General features: G+C 42.5%; 1 protein-coding gene across 2 annotated transcripts in view; it reads left to right on the forward strand.

Annotated features, from left to right (window-relative positions):
* Nucleotides 1–10,939: 10,939 nt before the first annotated feature.
* The window catches only part of Tgfbr1 (transforming growth factor beta receptor 1), a 61,084-nt gene continuing 50,828 nt past the window's right edge, over nucleotides 10,940–21,195 (forward strand). For both annotated transcript variants that reach the window (XM_051187768.1, XM_051187769.1), the window contains exon 1: nucleotides 10,940–11,207. In XM_051187768.1, coding sequence (XP_051043725.1) covers nucleotides 10,976–11,207 — 232 coding nt within the window. In that variant the 5' untranslated portion in view covers nucleotides 10,940–10,975. The remainder of the gene's footprint in view (nucleotides 11,208–21,195) is intronic.

The raw sequence follows: 21,195 nt of genomic DNA on the forward strand, positions 1-21,195 counted from the left end.
GCAAGGAGTGAGGGTGGATGGAAGAATGGATGGACAGTCTGAGGGTGCTTTTCCTTCATCTGGAAACCAGTCAGAAGGTGCTGCTGACTCTGAGGGAGGGACTTCATCCCTCAGGGGAGCCTTTCTAGAAAAGCCCTAACAGGTCTGCAGGTCTGCCCTGAGGGAAGTTGCTTAGTTGATTCCAATCCCTGAAGTTGATAATCAAGATTAAGTGTCTGGCTGCTCCATGGGGGTTCCCATTTCCACCCGGATGCAGCTGACCTCTTTCCAACCCAGAGCATTCTTCAAGGCTCCTTGTGTCCAGACACCTCCTAGATGGATGCGAACTCTTTCCTATTAGGCTTGCAAGCCTGGGGCTTGCCCGACTTAGCTATGAAAAGGAGGAAACTGATCACCTCTGACTAGTTTCAGTTTTGAACTGTTGCGTGCATCTGGCCCCCTGCAATGCTCACTGTTTATCACCTTGCCTACCAGCTCTCCCTCCCCTCCCCCATCACACAGACCAGCTTCAAAGTCACTGTGGGTTTCTTTGCCAGAACGCAGCATTAGCTGTAACAGATATAGGAGGGGTTAGTATAAAAAGTATTTGTAACTACAATACAAAGAAATTCTGATTCTGACTTGTCTAAAATTGAGATGATTGCTCTCACTTTCTTCTTTTTCAAGCTGATTTCTCCAAATGCTTTAGTTACTGCAATAATGTGTGTGTGTGTGTGTGTGTGAGAGAGAGAGAGAGAGAGAGAGAGAGCGTGTGTGTGCGCGTGCGTGTGCGCGCATGTCTAAGCTATGCTGTTCTCTTTTAAATACTTGTTATCCATACCCAACTTGAAGCTCACCGGGGCAGAGGATTCATCTGTGCTTTGGAGACTTTCTTGGGGTTTGTCAATTTATGATTCCTTCTGTACATGTCCCATAAGTACTTGAAGACAGAAAATGGCTCTGTCTGCTTTTAGGGTTTATGTGAGATTGTGCGTTCAAGTACTTGTACTGAATTCTGGTAGCTATTTACCCTTCTTTATTTTTTTAATTGCTCAAGTCATCAAGTTGAACATGTTTCTGCAAATCTGCTGGGTCTCTGTTGAATTCTGTCAGCAAAACTGGAAAACTACTGTGTGAATGTAGAGTTGTGAATGTGCATATGAACTGCTTGCCTGCATGCTTGAGTGTGTGCGTTTGTGCAGGTTTCCAAGAAGAGGTCACAGGGGAATGCACCTAACTGCCCTCTAGTCTGTTCTTTGTCTTTGTGCTTTCCAGAACATGTGATTAAAGGGGAATTTGAGCCAGAGGAAAGAATAGTGGCAGTCTCTATTGAAAACCTTCAATTTGTTTTGACCACATGAGTACCTTCCTGATTGACCAGGAGAAAAGTCTGACTCTGTAAGGAACAATACAACTTGGATGGGGCAGAAAGATAAGACTGGTATAAAAAGGAAACAAGTTATGCAATCCAGCAGGCAATAAATAAAGCAAGAGTGACAGATGTCAAACTGGCAGTCAGTTCAGAGATTCTAACAAGGATTCAAGATGGACAGAGAGCAGCAGTCTTTTTGAGATGCTGAATGACCTGTACATTATGGAGGTGAGTTTGCACAAAGCAAGCATCCAGCATATAGGCTGAGAGTAGGCCTGTGATTCCTGCCTTGGAAAAGAGAGTGGTCAGAAGGAGGCTGGGCCAGACTGGGAGGAACTGATATTACAGAAGATGAAAAGGATAGCTTAGGTACAGACTTAAGGCAGGAGCTTGCCCATGAGCCCAAGTGTGCAGAGAGAGGCTGAGACAGGTGAATGAATGTTCAGCAGTCTGAGGACAGGCCTGATGCCAGGAGCTTCCAAAAGCAGAGCAGCAGACCACTGCTGTGATCCCAGCTTTTGGAGGCATGGAGAAGCTGCAACCTGCCAGCCCTGAACCCAGGCTCAGAGGGTCAGAGAGGTCCATATCCCACTTCAGTTCCCAAAGGATGATGGTGAATACCAGAGGACATTTTCCAAGGGACACAGGGAAAGCAACAGGGGGTAGGGTCAGCTTAATGCACTTCTATTTTTGGCAAGCCAAACAGTAAAAAACAAGCAAGGATTAGCTACCAGTATTAAACACACACACACACACACACACACACACACACACACACACACACACAATTTACATGCATGAAAAACAAAGTTCGCTTTTGTTTTGGGGTAGTCATAGAACATTTCTGAAATAAATCATAAATATTAAAAGAAATTACTTCCCTAAATAAAAATCATTTGTTGGTCACATTATTTAACAACAATGTATTTTAAAATGAGATATTCATAAGAAAGGCCTAAGTGAAAACAAAACAATACAAAAACACAAAACAAAATAAAACAAAACATTTTCCTAAAGTAACCCAAGCATTTGGGCAGCCAGCTTGAAAGGCGGTGTGGGGGTAGACAGCCTGTGAGCATATTTCTAATGTTAGAGAAGTAGAGAGACAATGCCAGAAGCAGAATTTCTCTGGTACTCTATTGGCAAAATAGCTTTTGTTTCAATCCTCTTGGATCCCTAGAGCAATTCCAACAGTATTCTGCTATAACAGAGAAACTGCTAGTGATTTTTAATTTGTCTGTGTGATGGGGGAGGTTGTATGGAAGAGATTTTTGTTCCTGGTAGTTAGTAGATTAACCCACCCTTGAAAAGGGAAGAAGGAGGAGGAAGAGAAGAAGGAGAAAAAGGAGAAGGAGAAGAAGAAGAAGAAAAAGAAGAAGAGGAAGAAACAAAGAAAAAAGCCTACCCCAAACCACAAACAAAAATCACTGAAAATTCATAGGAAATATATCATCCCAAATGCATTTATAAGTTGGCAAAGAATAAGAGACTTTGAGGTTAAACTCCTAAGGGAAGGAAGGAGTTCAAGAGGACTGGAGGGTACAGCTGGCTGATGCTTTGAGGTCATGTGCTGGACCATGTTCCCTCGAGCTTTGTTGTCTGCTCTCACAGGGCACAGGAGACAAAGTTCCAGGCCCTGGATACCCTTCCCTCCCAGAGCTGAAACCCAAAGAAAGGGCCTACACCCCCAGTGAAAGGATGGACCAGAAATAACTACTAACCCTACCAATTCCTGGAGTTCCCAGAACTTAGTTTCTGGATAAAAAACCACAAGGTAATAGACTGGCTGAGAATTTGAAGCTACAGATTGGTGTAGTGTTTGAGTTATCAAAATACTTTAGTCTCTCTCTCTCTCTCTCTCTCTCTCTCTCTCTCTCTCTCTCTCTCTCTCTCTCTCTGTGTGTGTGTGTGTGTGTGTGTGTATGTATGTGTGTGTACATGTCATGGAATGGAATATCTCCCCCCTCCAGTGACTGCTGCCCGGAACTGAAGTTCCAATTCAACAGAACCACGCAAATCAAGGCTATGATGCTATGATACTATGATGCTCCAGAGCCCTTGACTGATGTTCTGTGAAGCTTTTGTTCTGGATAGCTTGGAGTTCAAAGCAGTGAAAAACACACAGAATGTTTCTCATCTCTGTGACCAGATGCACTAAGGGTAGAGACTGTGCCTTGTGGGAGTGGGGGCTGCTTGAGCAGTGTCCTTGAATGTGCTAAGCTACATTGCTGAGGAAGTGACAGGATACAACATGGGAGGCATTCCTTGAGCAGGTGTGGAGGTCAGAGGTCAGAGGACAACCGACTCAATTCTTTCCTTCTACCATACAGGTCCTAGGGATTAAACTCAGGCCATCATGCTTTTTGGTAGGAATCTTTCCCTGTGGAGATATCTCTCTTTAAATTTTCTCCTTCCTTCCTTTCTTTCTCCCCTCTTTCTCTCCCTCCCTCCCTCTTTTCTTCCTTCCTTCCTTCTGAGACAGGGTCTCACCTGGCTGGCCTAGAATGCACTATGTAGATCAAGCTAGACTGGAAGTCATAAAGATCCACCTGTCTCTATCTCCTGAGTGCTGGAATTAAAGGTGTAAATCTTCCTCTCATGTATTTTAATGCCTAGATTAATACTATCTGCATAGTTCAAACAATAAGTGAATAAAAAGTAAGTCAACATCATAATTTATAGTTATTGTAGCCTGGTAATTGTTCAGATGACAAAAATAAATGTGAACCCTGGATATAGAGTTGAATCTTTGTATTTGATCTCAAAGAACCTGAGAAAAATGAGTTTTTTTTTGTTGTTGTTTTTTTTTTTTTTTTTTTTTTTTGGTCTAAAACTAAACTGACAGTGAAAACAACATACAGTAGAAATGATCAAATTGAAAAACATACCTAAGAGTTTTAATGGAAAAACAAATACATTTGAAAAAGCCCACATAGAACTTAAATAAAATTGACATATGCAATAATTGAAATTAAAGCATTATGGAAACTGTTAGGAAAGGGAATTAAAGATATATCTCGCTTTCTAATTAACCTCTAGGTTAAACACTTATGTAAGAATAAATTTGACACATTGTTATAAAAGTCTCTTGCTAATAGAAACTCAAAACATTGTTGAGAATAATTAAAGAACTGAGATATACCATGTTCTTGGAGGATTAGATTCAATATAAAGATAACAGTCCTTTCCAGATTGATTTACCAATAAATTGCAATTCCAATAAAACTCTTAGATGGCCTTTATCAAAAGAGCTGGAGAGATGGCTTAGTGGTTAAGGGAAAGTACTTCACCTCTAGAGGACCCAAGTTCAATTTTTGGCAACCATGCTAGGTGGCTCACAACTACCTCTAACTCTAGCTCCAGTCCAGAGCCGCTGTGGGCATCTGCATTTATGTGTACAAAGACTGACAAATAATTAAAAAAATAATAAAAGGTAAATATTTTTAAACGTGTTGACAAACTTTCACTAAAACTTATTTATCACAGTAAATATTTTAGAATAAGCAAAACAAAGTTGGAAAACTTATTCTACCTGATTTTAAGAGCTACCATAAAGTACAGAAATCAAGAACCATGTTATTAAGAAACACAAATAACTGGGATTAAGGGTGGGCTTGGCAGCCTACACAGTACTTGTATAGGTACTGGATATTTGAACTTTGGTCTTTGCGCTTATGTCAAAAGTACATGCCTACCGAGACATCTCTGTAGCCCTATATATATATATTTTTTTTTTGAGAAAGGCATATCTGTAGATCAATGGTGGAAAAGTGCATTCAATATATCATATCAGATATAGAAAAAACATTTATTATTCCTCACTTTTTACATATGCATTAAGACAACTTAAGGATTTAAATGTAATGTCTTAAATTACAGACAATAAGAATACCATGTATAAGGAATTCTTTGTGATTGGGGCTTTGACAGTGAAAATATTCTGTATCCTACACGGTGGGATACATGGACTTGTACATTTATTAAGTTCCATGGAATGTACAAATATTATGACAATTCCTTCCTTGGAGAGACATAGACAATGCATACTCTTCCTCATAAGGTCCCAATGATAAACCAAAGTACAATCCCACCAAAGTGCACTCTGGGAAAACAATGATTTCATCAGATTTACTTACAAAGAACAAGTGAGGGATTATAGGAGTGTGGGAGACCCCAAAGCAGCCTCACTGTAAAGTCTTCCCTCAGAAGGAATGATAGATTCTTCATAACAATACAGATGGAGTTCCCTCCAGTTAATCTCCCTAATCTATACTATGTCCAATTACAGCAGAATTGAATGCATGCTGGGAGGAGTGGTTGGGATCTCAGGTAAGAATCCAGTGGCCCTCCCCAATCACTCCTTCTCTAAAGAAATGTGCATCCCGGGGTGGTAGTGGCACACATCTTTAATCCCAGCACTTGGGAGGCAGAGGCAGGCAGATCTTTGTGAGTTTGAGGCCAGGCTGGTCTATAAGAGCTAGTTCAGGACAGCTTCCAAAGCCACAGAGAAACCCTGTCTTGAAAAACAAAACAAAACAAAAACAAAAAAGAAAAAAAGAAATGTGCACAGCCAATGGACCATCAGCTACAGTCTCCTGTAAGCAGGCACAGATGTTCTGGAGCTGTTTTGCTTGGAGAGCCATGTTCTACAGCATTGAGAATGAGCCAAATGTAAACTGATGTATGTGCCTGTGTATGAGTGTGAACACGTGAGTGCAGGTGTCATGCAGGCAGGAGCTAGATGTACACAGGTGGTTGTGTGAGGCTGGGTGTGGATTCTGGGGCCCAAATTGGGTTTCTCTGTAAGAACAACACAACACACACTCTTAACCCCTGTCACCTCGTCAGCCCCTTCTCCTGACCTTCTTTATACATTTCTTCTTTATACATTTTCTAATTGACTTCCTCTTTCATGAGTCATATGAGTCAAGGCCACAATGACAGGGCAGCTGCACCCATGATATCTCTACAATACGATTGCTTAAACAAAACCCACATAATAATGCCAGCTAGAATTCCAATATGAATGAAAGAAATTTATAAGGCCCTTAGATCAAGAGCTGCATGTCTACTGAGAGAAGGAGAGTCAGGTTTTCTCCAGGGACACGCTCCCTGATAGATTATTCCAAGAGGCCAGTCCTAAACACATGTATGTATATAAATGAACTCAATAGTCTGATATGAGTGTGTGTGTGTTTGTGTGTACACATGCTTGTGCATGTGTATCATAATTTCTATGCTTCGATTTTGGTCTCTGCTCAGTTCCTACACAAACCAGCAGGGTAGGGCAGAAGTGAGCCTAATCATGCGCTAATTCTAAATCAAGAGTCGAGCAGTCTTACACACATTCTCTCATTATCCTGGATCTCTGCACTGTCCTGATAGCAAGCCCAGGCTAGCCTGTAGATGATGAAAAACCACCTAGAGGAGCTGACTGGTCCTGACAGCATGCTCATGCCAGAGCTTAGTTGAGACTGCTTCCACTGGCCTAGACCAGAGAAGCCACCGTGACTACCCACGGTCTCATGGGCTATAACATGTGCCTATGATTCTTAGCCACTAAATTGTGAGGTGCTTTGTTACTCAGGAACACTGAGAGTTAGCAGCCTCTGACAAGAGCATAAATCAATAATATTCTGGGGGCTAGAAAACAAGGTAGAAAATACTCTATCAAAATAGGCATATGAGCAGAAATGAAGTGTTCTAAGGTTTAAAATGAAGGCTTATTTTTCCTCATGTAGCAGAAAATAAGTAAGTGCTTTAGAGCTGGCGTAGTTGATCGCTGAACTTAGTGGGGACCCATTTTCCTTCCTTTAGGCCTAGTTTAAGCCATCACCATTATGCTTATAAAAAGCTGCTGTGTCTCCACTGCAATTATATTCCAGGAAGAGTGAGAATGTGGTGTGTTTGTCTCTTGTTTAAATGGTGTTTTAGTCAGGGTTCTCTAAAAGAACAGAATGAATAGATTATATCTGTGTGGGCTTATTGGAATATCCTACAGCATGTGTGTAGCTCAACACTGGCTATCTCACACTGGAGAGGCTGAGAATTCAGGAGTTGCTCAGTTCACTAGGCTGGGCATCTCAGCAGTCCCCAGTCTGGTGTTGAAAAAGTCTGGAGGACTCCTGGAAAGCTGCTGGTCTTCAGTCTGTATTGGATGTCTAAAGAAGCTTTTCCTAAGATTGGCAGCAATGGGGTCCATCAACTTCCTAGTGAAAGCAGTCAAACCAAGCAAACAGAAGAAAAAGCCAGATAATCTGACTGAGAAAGTCCCTCACAGGAGTGGCGAGAGGCTTGTGTTTTTTAGTAGATTCCAAATCTAGCTGGGTTGACAAACAAGGTTAGTCACCACAAATAAAGGGAAACAAACTCAACTGGGAAGGAAATGGACTCTGCTTCGTGCTCATGTAGCTGTGGAACTGAACAAGTTCAGATCACCCCGACCCCCATGAATTGCTTTTCCTTAAGAAGTTATGATTCAGTTACCAAGCAAATCTAGGTACAGGCATGGATGAAATCTAGGAACAGGCATGGACGAGGCAACTAGCACCCTTTGGTCTTCATTTCAGAGAAAGCATCTTACTTAAGAGAGGCATCCAAAGGGGAAAACAGCCAATGCACTCAGTGTAAAGACCGAGAGGTTTTGCTGTGTGGAGGGTCAGGCACTGGAGTAACTTCCAGGCCGAGCTCCACAGCTGACCTGTGGAGTGATGATTCTCTTTCTCTCCCTGCCACCTCCCCCCTTCTTTTCTTTGCTTTTTAAATCAAGACATTAGAGTGAACATCCTATTGGCCTTTTGAGAACCCGTGAAGACTAAGCTGGGAATGAACATCTGTGATTGATTCCCTATGTGCAACCACTCATTTAGGCCTCACAACAAGAAGGTGTATAGGTTACTATCTCACTTTAGGGAAGGTAGTTGGGGGGAGGTGCGGGGTGTGCACAGGTGTGGCTGTGTGTGGGGCATGGGGAGATGGAATGGTTGCTGGATTTAGGGAGTGAGTAGAAATCAGGCAGCTCATAGATCCATATCCAGAAATGTCTAAGGTAACTAGGGTGTGTGAGTCTCCAAGGATGGAGGTTTCTTGCCATGGCCTTGCCTTTCTCAAAACGAACATGGGTCCGTTCATTTTATTGTATTTAAGTAAGTCAATGTCTTCAGAAGGCCAGGTGTCCTGTGCAGCAGAACCTCCTGAGAAGTTTATTGGCAATGCAGATTCTTGGACTGCCTCCAGAGGAACTTAAACAGGCTTTCCAGGGCCCAGACCCAGCATCCGCATCAGAAAACTGCAATTAGAGAGTTCCAATTTTAAACTGACAGTATATTCTTCCATTCTAACACAGCTTATTTTCAGATCTGTAGCTCATGGAAATTTCCTCCTAATATCCGGACGATACAATTTAAAAATAGTCTGTTCTCCTTCCCGTTCCTCAGTTTCCTAGTGAACACACTTAGTTCCATGGAAAATGTCCAGGACCTGGAAGTGTGTCACAGAAGAAATCCTCAAGTTGGTCACTACAGGCTTCATGAGGCAAAGGTTTGAATTAGACTCAAGGTTAACATCATGCAGAGGGGATGGGCAAAGGAAATGGCATTAACTAAATATTTACTATGTCCCAGACACTGTTCCAGACATATTATGTCATTAAGACACCCTGGCCTTATGATTCAGTCCATTTGTAAGTGGGATAGGTGCTTTTATTATTTGCTATCCACTAGTAAAGATAACCAGAGAAAAATCCCGAGAGATTAATTATTCATGCATTAAATAAAAATCTTTTGAGATCTTATGCAAGACACACATTAGACCAGAAAAAGTAAAGTAGGAGGAGGGGCATCTTGGCATTTATCTGTAAGGGTGGGGGTGGGGAGTGGCTGAGGCAGGAAGATTCCAAGTTCCAGTCTAGCCTGGTTTACATAGTGAGATCCTGTCTTTAAAAACCAAGAAGGTTGGGGGCTGGAGCGATAGGTGAGTGGTTAAGAGCTTTGCTGCTCTTGCAGAGGATGGGGTTCGTTCCTAGCATCTTTGTCAGGCAGCTGGTAACCGCCTGTAACTCCAGTTGCAAGGGATGTGACTCCAGTTGCACACACACACACACACACACACACACACACACACACACACACACACACACACACACGGAATGTAGCTTATATTTGTAGAGTACTTGCTTAGGTCTTTGTGGTGGGAGTGAGGTGAGGGCAAGCACGGCACGGGAGATTTCGAGTGTGTCATAGCCCTCTAAGTCTCCCAGAGCCAATTGCATTTGAAGCTGGCCAGTCTCTGCTGCCTCGCTACACTTGAGCGGAACGAGCTGGGGGCTGATGGGTTCTGGAGCCCCGGAGCGCAGGCCCCGAGAGACAGCCTGTTCTGGCTCTGGCAGGTTGAGGACTTGCTCAAGCGTGTCCCAGCTGCAGCCAAGGAGGACTCTCAGACCCCATCTAGAAGAAGCCCCACGGATTCCCTTCATAGCAGGATCAACCTCTTGGAGAGTGGCTCTAAAGCAATTTACCAATCGTTGCCAGAGGTCGGCTGATTCCTACTACCGAGCTTTATTTAATTACGAGTTCAAATCACACAGAAAATAAAATTTTCTCCTTAAAAGGTTCTGCAGAAAAATGCTGTCGGTGCCATGCGGCCGCCTCCGTGGCTGTGTTTGTGTCTGAAGAAAGGACTAGTCTGACAGGAAGAATTACAAATCTGGAGCTCATTTTGGCGTCCCAGAGGGAAGGTGGGTGGAGCGTCTCACAGTAAATTAGGAATTCAGAATGAAAGCGGAGCTGAGTTTATTTGGGTTTTTAGTGACACCTCGAAATTATTACACAGGCGTGTCGGAGACAGCTCAAAGTGCCTTTGACTGCTCCCGCTTCGCCCCGGGGCGGGATGCTCCGTAGGGCAATACCCCCTCCTTTGAAATCTGTGGGACTCCCGGCTTCCACGCGGGGTCAGGAAGGGTGGGAGGGAAGGAGGGCGGCTGGGATCCCCGGTCTGGGTGTGTTTCGCTGCTGAGAGGTAGAAGGCCAATCGGGGGTGTGTCTGAGCTCCGCCTTGGGTGTCAGAATCTGGGATCCGACTTTTGACAGGAATTTGAGGAGGGGGCGACAAGGTCTGGGGCGGACGTGGAGAGCAGGAAGAAATCGGGTTATCTTTCTTTCGGGGAGGCTGGAAGTTGAGGCGTGAGTCTAGGGAAGTTGAACCGCGGACAGTGCTCAAGGGCTGAGTGGCGAGAGTTGGGCTTTGCTGTGTAGGGCTGTGCAGGGGAAGTCAGGGTGGGGTTGGGGGTAGAAGAAAAGAGCGTGCAGCGGTCACAGTCTTTCCCTAAGCGACTCGCACAGGCACACCCAGCGCTTAGCGGGGACTGCGGGCTCCGTCTCGCGCGCTGGACGGGCCCTGCCCCCACCCGCCCGTAGAGCGCGAGTCGCCGGTTTGCGGCTAGAGTAGGGGCGCCCAGCTGTGCGGGGGCGTGGTCAGAGGCCCAGCAGTGCGGGGGCGTGGTTGGAGCCAGAGCCCGCGGCCGCTCATTGGCCACCCAGAGGCCCCGCGGGCGGGGCTCTCGGCTGGGTCCCTCCAGGGCGCTCTCGGGCGGCGGGGGAGGCGGGGTCGGCGGGAGCCGGGCAGCCAATGGGCGCGCGTCCCTCGAGCAGTTACAAAGGGCCGGAGCGAGGCCGCGGCGGCGGCGGGGAGGTGGGGCGAGGCGAGGCGAGGCTTGTTGAGGAGAAGCTGCGGCCGGGGCCGGGCCGGGCCACAAACGGTGGCGGCGGGACCATGGAGGCGGCGGCCGCTGCTCCGCGTCGCCGGCTGCTTCTCATCATGTTGGTGGCGGCGGCGGCGACGCTGCTACCGGGGACGAAGGGTGAGCGGCGGGCGGGCGGGCGGCCGCGGGGCGCGCGGGCCGGGCCCGGCCTCTGGCTGGCTTCTGCTCTTTCTCAAACATGGCGCGGGGCCGGGGGCGCAGGTGGCGGCGCCCGGCCGGCCGGGCTTTCCTGACCCGGCAGGCGCCACGCGAGCCGGGGCGGGGAGGAGAGGCGGGGCGGGGGCGGTGTCGGTGTCGGGCGCGGGTGGCCCGGCGCCGGGAGGCCAGCCCTCTTAGGCTCCCTGGGGGCAGCGGCGGGCTGGCCTGCGGAGGTCGGGGCTGTCTTTTAGGGGCGCGAGGCTGGCCGGGACGGTGGCTCCGGTGTCCCTTCCCAAGTGCGCCCGGGCCTCGGGCTGCTGGGGGCGTGGGCGGGCACGGGAGTGGAGGCGCTCCGGGGCTCGGAGCGTGGAGGACTCTCCGGGGGGTCGTAAGGGGCGCTGAGGGCCGGGACTCCCGGTGAGCGGTGCTGACTTGAGTGCCGGCACCCGCCGAGGGCGACTCTTCTTCCACTGGGGGCTTTGTGTGAGAAGCAGGCGCGAAGATGCGCGGAATGTTCTCCTTTCGTGTATCTAGGAAGAGTTAAGAGTTCAGTAATCAGAAGGCTACGGGTTGTCTTAGTAGTAGAAACTTGAACGTTTGTTCACTTTTCAGGTTTGGGAATGTTTTAATGGGATTGGTCCTGTAGAATTGGCCGAATGCTTCATTTTCTCTGAGGGATCGATGTTTTGGATATAACGCTTCCTTAAGTGAAGGTAGTTTTAGATCAGACCTCTGAAGCTGGGTTTGGGGGGGCGGGTGTTGTGTGGTTTTCCAAAATATTAAAGCCGGTGTGATACTGGTGGTTGTCACCCCGTGGAGGGAAGAGTGAGAAACTTTACTCTTTGTCAGTAACCGAATTAAAATAGGAGAAAACAAAATACCGAGGCTCAGCATTAGCCATGAAAATGCAACGAAGATACATTTCTGTTGCTGAAATTGGATAACAAATTCTTTTAAAAAGCAAAAGCCAAACAAAAAATCTCTCTAGACTCTAGAAGTCGGCTGTTATTAAACTTGATAATTACTACTTATTAGGAATCCATTTTAATGCTTGTACAAAAGGTATACCATCGTACGGTATCTGACACCTATAACTGAATGAACCATCAGGGCTTACCATTATTTGTCCTGTATATTGGCATGAAAACTAAGGTGTAAGAGATTAAGTTCTTCCTAAGCGCAGAAGATTTGCACTTAGGCCTTTCAGAGTTCAAAATCCCTGCACCTGCTATACACCAAAGTAGTGTAGCTCATGTTAAGAAGAGTTCATATTTAGTTCTTACAACTTAGGTGCCTTCCTTAATTTACTTGAACATTCTGTTCACATGGGTCTTCAATAGAAGATACAGTGCTTTTCTACCTACGACAAAGCAGAATACATTCAAGTATTAAGCAATATTGATTTAGATGCTTCGAAGATTGCTGTCCATGCCCTGGAGGAGTTTATCTCCTAGTTAGGTAATTGTGTAATACAAAACTGGCCTAGATGCTTTTATTACTCAAAACCTAGACTAACACTCCATACACTTTTCCCATTTGCCACATTCTTTTTCTCAAGAAATTGTATGTAATCTTGAATATATAGATATAGAAAGCAGGTATATAACTTAAACATACTGATAGTAAATCATAAATAGAATCATTCTAAAATAATTCATTGGTGCATACATTTTTATTGTTTATTAAAGATTAAAGCAAATTCTCATAGTAATGAGGTGGCTGAGTTTATTTTTACATAGAGAATTAAATCATCCAGTGCACTTCACACAATTGCATATGTTTAGGGCCATTCAGAAATTGTTGGAAAGTCTGTCTTAATCACAAGTTGAAATTAATTTAACAGTTTTTAAAATGAAACATTCTAACACAATACAATCAAGGATACACCCCTTTGATACACATGAAAGTCTTTTCTGTAGTTAATCATCGTGTTTCTGAAAAAGTAGAAAATTTTATATGTACAATAAAAACATTAAAACTCATAAAATAGGGGCTGGAGAGATGGCTCAGTGGTTAAGAGCACCAACAATTTTTCCAGAGGACCTGGGTTCAGTTCCCAGCACCCACTTGGCAGCTAACAACCAACTGTAACTCCCATTCCAGGGTACCTGACACACTCATACAAATACACATGCAGTCAAAACACCAGTGCACATAAGCAAAAATATTTTTAAAAGCCTCAAAATAATAGTCTAGACTTTTTTGGCATTGTGTACATTGGCAACATGTGTGTTCAGAACTAAGGCTGTAGGGAAGTTGCATCATGCTACATAAACATGCACCACCAGAAATAACTCAGATTCATTACTCATTTGATTTTGACTTAGTTTTTGGGTGTTATATATTTCAGAAGCCCTTTACTATCGCCAGAGTTGTTGTGAACCTCCCTTAGCACCTCTATATGGAGTTATGACTCAGTTTAAGAAGTTATGGCGGATCTGGCATAGTGCCCACACCTTTAATTTCGGCACTTGAGAGGCAGAGACAGAGATCTCTGAGTTTGAGGTCAGCCTGGTTTACATAGTGAGTTCTAGGACAGCTAGAGCTACAAATTATAGAGATCTTATCTCAAAGCTCCATCCCCCCTAAAAAGAGGAAGCTGTGGCCTAGGTAAGTTAGGTTGATGTTTCAAAGTATTCTTTTATACATTCAGAAAAAGCTCGGTATGTTTTCTTTATAATTTAGCTTCTCTTAAAACTGGAAGTTGCTCCTTACTGTCTGGTCTGAGTATCATTTATATTTCACTGCTAGCTTCTGTTTTCTCCAATACAGGGAAATTGGTTTCTTGTCCCTGGTACACAGTATTACTGTTTATAGCTGCATCACATGTCATAATGCCGTTTTGTTGCCTGCTATTTCATGATTTCCTTGGAAAACATCCCTAACAGCTGAGTGATAGGAGATGTCATTCTGTAAATATGTTTCTCCTATTGGTTAATAAATAAAGCACTGTTGGCCAATAGGAAAGCAAGATAGGCGGGACTAGGAGACAAAGAGGAGTCAGGGAGAGGTAGGAGGAGATTCAAGATGTAGGGCTGAGAGAGAACAACTCCGGACCCTCTCTCCGGTAAGATAAAACCACGTGGAAATACTTAGATTAGTAGAAATGGGCTAATATTTAAGACAGAGCTAGCCAATAAGAAACACTAGTAACAGGCCAACAGCTTTATATCTAATACAGCGTCTCTGTGTTATTTGGGGCTGGTGCGGCTGTGGGACTAGGCCAGTGGGAAAACTGCTTGTAACAGCTGAGTCCTGCCAGTTACCCCTAAATCTACCTTTTTTGTAGTGTTTATCTCATGGAGGATTTTTTTATGAACTGATGCCAAACTATCCTGGGATGTCCATTGAAGTATGAAGATTTCCCGTGTAGGATCCAGAGCAGTACTTAGGTTTATGATAGGGCCATCCAGGTAGAGATAACATCTCAAAAGTTCAAACTCCAGCGATAGCTGCTTTTCCACTAGTTCTTGACTCTTAAGCCTTTACCCTGCATGCTTATTTTGTCCCTTTTATGAGAACTTGAGGACAGAAATTCTTAGATTGTCATTCTGTGTAGGCTTCATTTAGCTCTATTTGAACTCCCATTTTTTAAAACTGTATAGCATTAAAGTTCGTGTTAATTCATTGCTACCATCCTGCATTGTTAACTATATAAGTATGTATTAGTTATCCAGGGTATGGATTCTGCCTTTTCATTATGTCTTTAGAACCTAACACTGTGGCTTATATTGTGTTCTGCATAAATATGTGTTGATTAAATTCTGTTTGACTGGGTAATGCTATTTATATAAGTGCAGATTATGCTATATTAATTTAAAATTACATATATAATTGGAGAACATTGCATGCTATGATAAGCAAAACAGCTCTTTACTTTGTGATACTTTCTTGTATAATTCATGAAATTGTAGAAATCAGATAAGAAAAGTATGTGTTTTTTGAATTTTGAAGTTTCTGGTTTCTTAGCAGTGAGTAGGGCTTGTGTGTAACCACTGCTCATTAGACTGCTTATGTTTTCATTTGGTTAAATACCTTTTCTGATTGGCTAGTGTCCTTGTAGTGTACATTGTTAAGTGTTTTTAATATTACTTTTTGTGGAGAGACATATTAGTATTTGGCAGGAAAGTAGTAGTATAAGCTGAAGTGACTGGAGGGCCTTCCTGGATACTTTCTGACTAAAAAATGTTTTTGAAGGATCTCTAGAATTCAGATTAGGCACAGAGGAGGATTTGATGATTTTAAAAGTTCTTTATGGTCCCAATTACTGCAAGACAAGACTCAAGCCAAATGATTGTTTGTTTGTTGAGACAGGGTTTCTCTCTGTGTAACAGCTCTAGGCTGTTCTGGAACTAGCTCTGTAGCCCAAGCTGGCCTCAAAGTCACAGATCTGCTTGCCTCTGCCTCCAAAGTGCTGGGATTAAAAACATGCACTACCACCACCGGGCCAAGTGATTCTTTAGACTTAGGTTCCTTAGGCTATACTATGTGTTTGGATGTATTAACTTGTATTATCTTTCCCCCAGTTCTAAAAACTCTGTAATACATGGCTAGAAATGAGACAGAATGGTAATGTAAATGAGTGGGGTAAAGGAGAATACTCTATTGGGATGTTCACCTGCTGAAGATCATAGGTATATCATCACTTCGGTTTACCACGGAGACCCCTGAGACTAATTGAATTACTCAGGGCTCCATACTACCCAGCTGAGAAAGAAAGGAACTTTGATTTCCTAATTCTAAATCTAGTGTCCTCTCCTGTGTAAAGGACTTGAAGATGAGGAGGGAACTGGATTAGTGATTTCCTAAAGTGAAGTTGGTCTTGAATAACAGAATTTAAGAAAAATGAGTTTTTCGGGAGGGAAGGAGGATGTTTATAGGTAAAAGTTTTCCAGGGAAAAGTCACTTTTTTTTTTTATTGCTCATTAAGTGACTTGGTATAGTACTTATTGTTGAGAGAAGTGGGCTAACAGTAGTTTTGCATTTGTCTTGGTTAAGTAAGGTGTAGTTGGATTAGGTGTAAGTGTCAGGGAAGCAAATTGCAGTAAACTGTGAGCCCTGTGCTGCACTTTCTTGTTCTTGCTTATATAATGAAATCTATTCTGAACAGATGGACTGTGGTTTAATATTATGTGATTGGGACATGTTCTTACTTCCTGCTTCTGGAATTAAGGGTAGATGCTGGCTTGTTTCTCAGGGATGTTTTTGCTTTCCCTCATAAAACTTGCTCTAGGAAATTTTGGAGTAGTCTCAAATTTATAGTCAGTTTAACCCAGCCTAAGTATAGTATTTAGGACAACATTGAAACCCCTCCCCCCCCCTTTTTTTTTTTTTTGAGGAAAGGTCTTATGTACGCATGCTAGCCTCAAACTTGCTATGCTAGGCACCTGAGACTGATGCCCTTGAACTTCTGATAATACTGCTCCATTTCCCTGAGTGGATAACAAGCCTGTATGGAGCAGATTTATTTATTTACTTTGGGGGGCAGTATTAAAGATTGAACCCAGAATTGTTTCTGTTTTTAACATGCTAAGCAAGTACTTGACCAATTGAGCTGCATCCCTAGCACTGAATACCCTCCTAAACTGAGTTTTTGTAAGAGCACATCCAAGCACATTCCACAAAAATTAAAATTTGTTTTGGTGAAGTAGATCCATTTTTAACTGTGTAGTTGACCTTCAGTCTAGGCATTGTAGACCTTCCTAGTGACTACTTCATTGTGAACTTGTAATTGGTTGACTTACCAGGTTTTTGTTTTTCCTTACATCCGTTTTTGTTTTTTCTTTAAACACCAGTTGAGTAAGCTGATTATATGGGACCAGTTTTACTGATCGGATAAGCTTTTGTAAAGCTTCTCCTCTATTTGGCAACTTGAAAGCAAGACTTGGAAAAATAATTGCTAGTTTTAATAACAACCCCTAGCTTTATAGAAAGGCTGTATCAACATTCATTAGAATAGTATAATACAGACATTTGCTTATATTGTCTCATTTAACCTAGTAGCAAGCCCTGGGTGCTAGTTAGTAGCACATACAAGGAGCAGTTTCTTGTTTACAGCACTGATTAATTAAAAAAAGACTTGGTGCTACAAATCTAACTTGGGACCTTGAGCATGCTGGACAAGCCTTTGTCCTAAGCTAAATCCCTGGAGCCACAAAATAGCTCCATTTGTTCCAGGTCTAGGCAACCAGTGCTCAGAAAATTTTGATGATACAGATCCTTTTTAGCATTCTTTAACCAAAGATACTAAGGTTTTGTGTTTGACTTTTCAATAATAAAGGCTTTTATAGTAGTAAAACTGTATTTCAGTTAGGACAGCTATAGTCTAACAATAGTCCAAATACTAAGACACAAATGATGGTGAGTTGCCATTAACCCCTTTTGTCTGAGAAGATAGAGTTGACAGGAGTGTGCTTACGTTGGGACTTACTTTCTTTCTATGAAGATGTATAAGTGAGAAGCTTCTAGTTTCCATTTAACAGATAAGAAAACCAAAGTCATATTGTTAGTTACTTCAGCAGGAAGTCCTTCTTTCCATGAGTATATGAGTCAGACTTTTTATTTTCTATTTTAAAAATATAATTATTTATTTATAACAGTGTGGGCATATTTGTGTGCCCATGTATACAAGTGCCTGTGTCCTTATTTATTATTCTTTGCCTATTCCTTTGAGGCAGAATCTCTCCCTGAAACTGGGTCTCATATTTTCTCAACTAGGCTAGAAGCCAGTAATCCTCCCATCTCTCTGTCCCTCAGAGCTGGGGTTACAAGTGTTTGTAGGAAGCCCAGCTTGCTACATTTGTGCTAGGATATGAACTCTTGTCATCACAATTTTGTAATGAGCTATCATAACTACTGAGTCATCTCTTTAACACCCTCTTCCTTTTTAAAAATAGTTTTGAAACTTGGTCTTGATACAGAGTTCATGCTGGCCACTGTATAGTCCCAGGCTTTATCTGGGGCTTGAGGCCATCTTCCTGCCTTAGCTACTTATGTGCTAGGATTATAGGCATGTACCACCATGCCTTGCTGCTTGTGCTTGTCTTAATTGCAGTTTGGTTCTGCAACTGCAATGGACTCTGTGTAATCTTTCCTTAAAGTTGTATTTTTAGGTAATTTGAGTATCACTCATGAGCCCAATCATAGTTGATCACTTTATTGTATTGATTGTATAGTGCATACCAAACTCCTGCTCTTGAAGATAAGTATAAAAGTGAAAACAACTGAAATCTTGGATTAGAGAAAAGTAAAACAGAAAACAAAACAGCTATCAGCCATCATTAAAATGGATGCTTTTTGTGTCTCTGCACATTAAAAATATACTTCTTTTCAGTTATTTTAGATAGTGTGTATATGTGCGTGCAAGTGCATGCCTCTGCATTCATACATAGATGTCAGGTGTCTTCCTGTATTGCTTTAGACCTCTGACAGAACCTGGAGTTTGCTTTTTCTGCTAGACTGGCTGGTTAGGGAAAATTTAGGGAGGGCTCCACCAAGTGCTGGGATTATAGATGTTTACAGCTGTGCTCTATGTAGGGCTTAATTTACCTTGTACTGCTTCTTGGACAGCAAGCACTTTACCAATTGAGCACCCCCCACCATACTCTTAGTCATTTTGTTTAGAAGTTTATCAGAGGTAATAAAAGTGCTTTATTTACACTGGCAAAGTTCCAGTTTGAAAATAAATTTTTTCTTAGCAAATATTTAGTAATGGTTAATAAGATAGGAAATATAGAAAACCTAGATGACAGGCTTTCATTTAAAAATTACTTTGCTGAGAAACAGTGACACAGACTCAAATATAGCAGCCTCAGAAAGTACTTTGCAGAGGTGGTGGAACTGTTAACACTGCCTTGCAGACTGGTAGGGTATAGATGATGGAAAGAGAAGCAACCCTGATTCCCTGATCAGAATGGCTCTGTAGGAAAAGACCATGATAAAGTTTTAAGAATTTTAAGTGAAGGAGTAAAAGTTTGTTATATTGGGGATGAATGGATAAGAGAATTGTGAAAATTGGGCTAGTAGATTTACTGTGGAAAAATAATGTTTAACTGTACCACAGAGGAAATGGGCAGGGAAGCTGCCTGGAGAGATGTTGAAACTGGTTTGATGATACTGAAAATAGAATGGAAGAGGGCCTCCGTGGCACTTTAATCTAATCAGAATTATTCTGTTCCCTGTTACCTGAATGCCTCCTCTTTTACTTCTTGGGAGTTACTCAAATGTCCCTTTTTCTCATTGAAGCTTGTTCTTACCTGTTTTATAAATTGTTACACTCTTGTACTTATACTTTTCTGTAACACTTCCTTCCTACGTGTTTTATTTACTTTAGCAAACACCATATATATTTTCTATGTTTCTTTCTCTTTTCCACTAGAGGGCAAACTGCAAGAAAGCAGGTATATTTTTGTTGGTTGGTGTACCTCAAATGCATATAAAGTACATGGTAAATAATTAAGTGGCACTAGTTCTTAGCAGTAAAAAGCAGAGTGTTGAAATCAAGAAGGACTCCAGGTGCCCTGGGAGATGTCTTTTGTAAGAAATCTGGAAGGAAAAAGATTAAAGAGAAATGATTTCTGACTTGAGAAGGTTGAGTTAGAATTTAGTTGTTTAGTGAAATGCCTTGCCACTATCTTCCTTTTATCCTGCACTCTTTTCTTTGACATCTGGTAGCCTGAAAAGCCATCTTAAGAGGGGTGTTCTAATCCTGAAGTCCTAGCTTGAGTCTAGATCCTGCTCAGTTCATTGGAGTGTTCCTCACTTCTATGTTTCAGGACCTTACTTTGTATATTTTCCTACTTGCCTAACACAGAAGATAGGTGTTCAGAATTTCAGATCTTCTGGTTATACTGAACTAAATAAAAATATCCAGTCTGAGATAGAATACAGGCGGAGTTTGAACTTTAGATTTACAACATTGGTCTTAGGTCATGATTGCTGATATTACAGGAATCTTTTTTTTTTTTTTTTTTGGAGTTCTCTGGTCCCTGTCTTGTTATCCTATTAAATGGTCCTGTGTCCCCTGTGCCCACCTCCCCCCCCCACTCTTCTACTCCATGAATCAAACACCAGTACTGAATCTCTAGACTGTCTCATTTCCTATTTCAATTGCTCTAACTGAAGTTTGTTTGCCTTCCAGTTTTGAAGGCAGGTTCTTAGAAAGTTAGTAGTATCTTTGTTTCTAAGAGTAGATAAATAAAACGATAAATAAAACCTGGCATACTTGTCTGTAATTATCTTCTAATGGGTGTGTTTCATTGGGGAACATTTTATAAAGGTTAAGTGTTCACTTGATGGCCATTGTGAAGATAGTACACAGTAGTGTCTGTAACGTACCTTGCATGAGCCTGACATTGCAAATATTCAACAAATGGGAATTACTGTATATTTAACTATGAAGGACTACCTTTGAAAGAAGAATTGTTTGACAAACTGAAGCAAATTTCAGCTCAAGGAAGAACTTAATTATAGCTGCCATAAAACACCTGTTATTGCAGATATGCAGACAGAGGCTGAAAAGCTGCAAAAGAAATTTCTTGCATTATGTGAAAGATTGGAGTGGATTATGTATAAGCTATTTCTCCTAGATAATTGTGTATATTTTGGTGTAACCCAAACTTTCTTGCTTACTGCTTTTAGCTAATATACAAGCTAAGCTTTGCTAGGATTCATAGTTTTAAGATGAGTATTATCTTCATGAGGCTGGAGAGATGGCTCAGCATCAGAATGCTTGTTACATTTCTAGAGGGCCAGAGCTTGGTTCTTAGCACCCACATCAGGTGGCTCATAACCACCGGTAACTCTAGAGGATCTTACTCACTCTTCTGGCCTCTGCAGGCACCTGTACTACACACACACACACACACACACACACACACACACACACACACACACACACACGATAAAATCTCTTTTGAGCACTGTCTTCTTGTAACTTCCTTATTGTACT

The sequence above is a fragment of the Phodopus roborovskii genome, unplaced genomic scaffold, assembly GCF_943737965.1.
Source record: "Phodopus roborovskii unplaced genomic scaffold, PHOROB, whole genome shotgun sequence".
In the NCBI taxonomy this organism is placed as follows: Eukaryota; Metazoa; Chordata; class Mammalia; order Rodentia; family Cricetidae; genus Phodopus; species Phodopus roborovskii.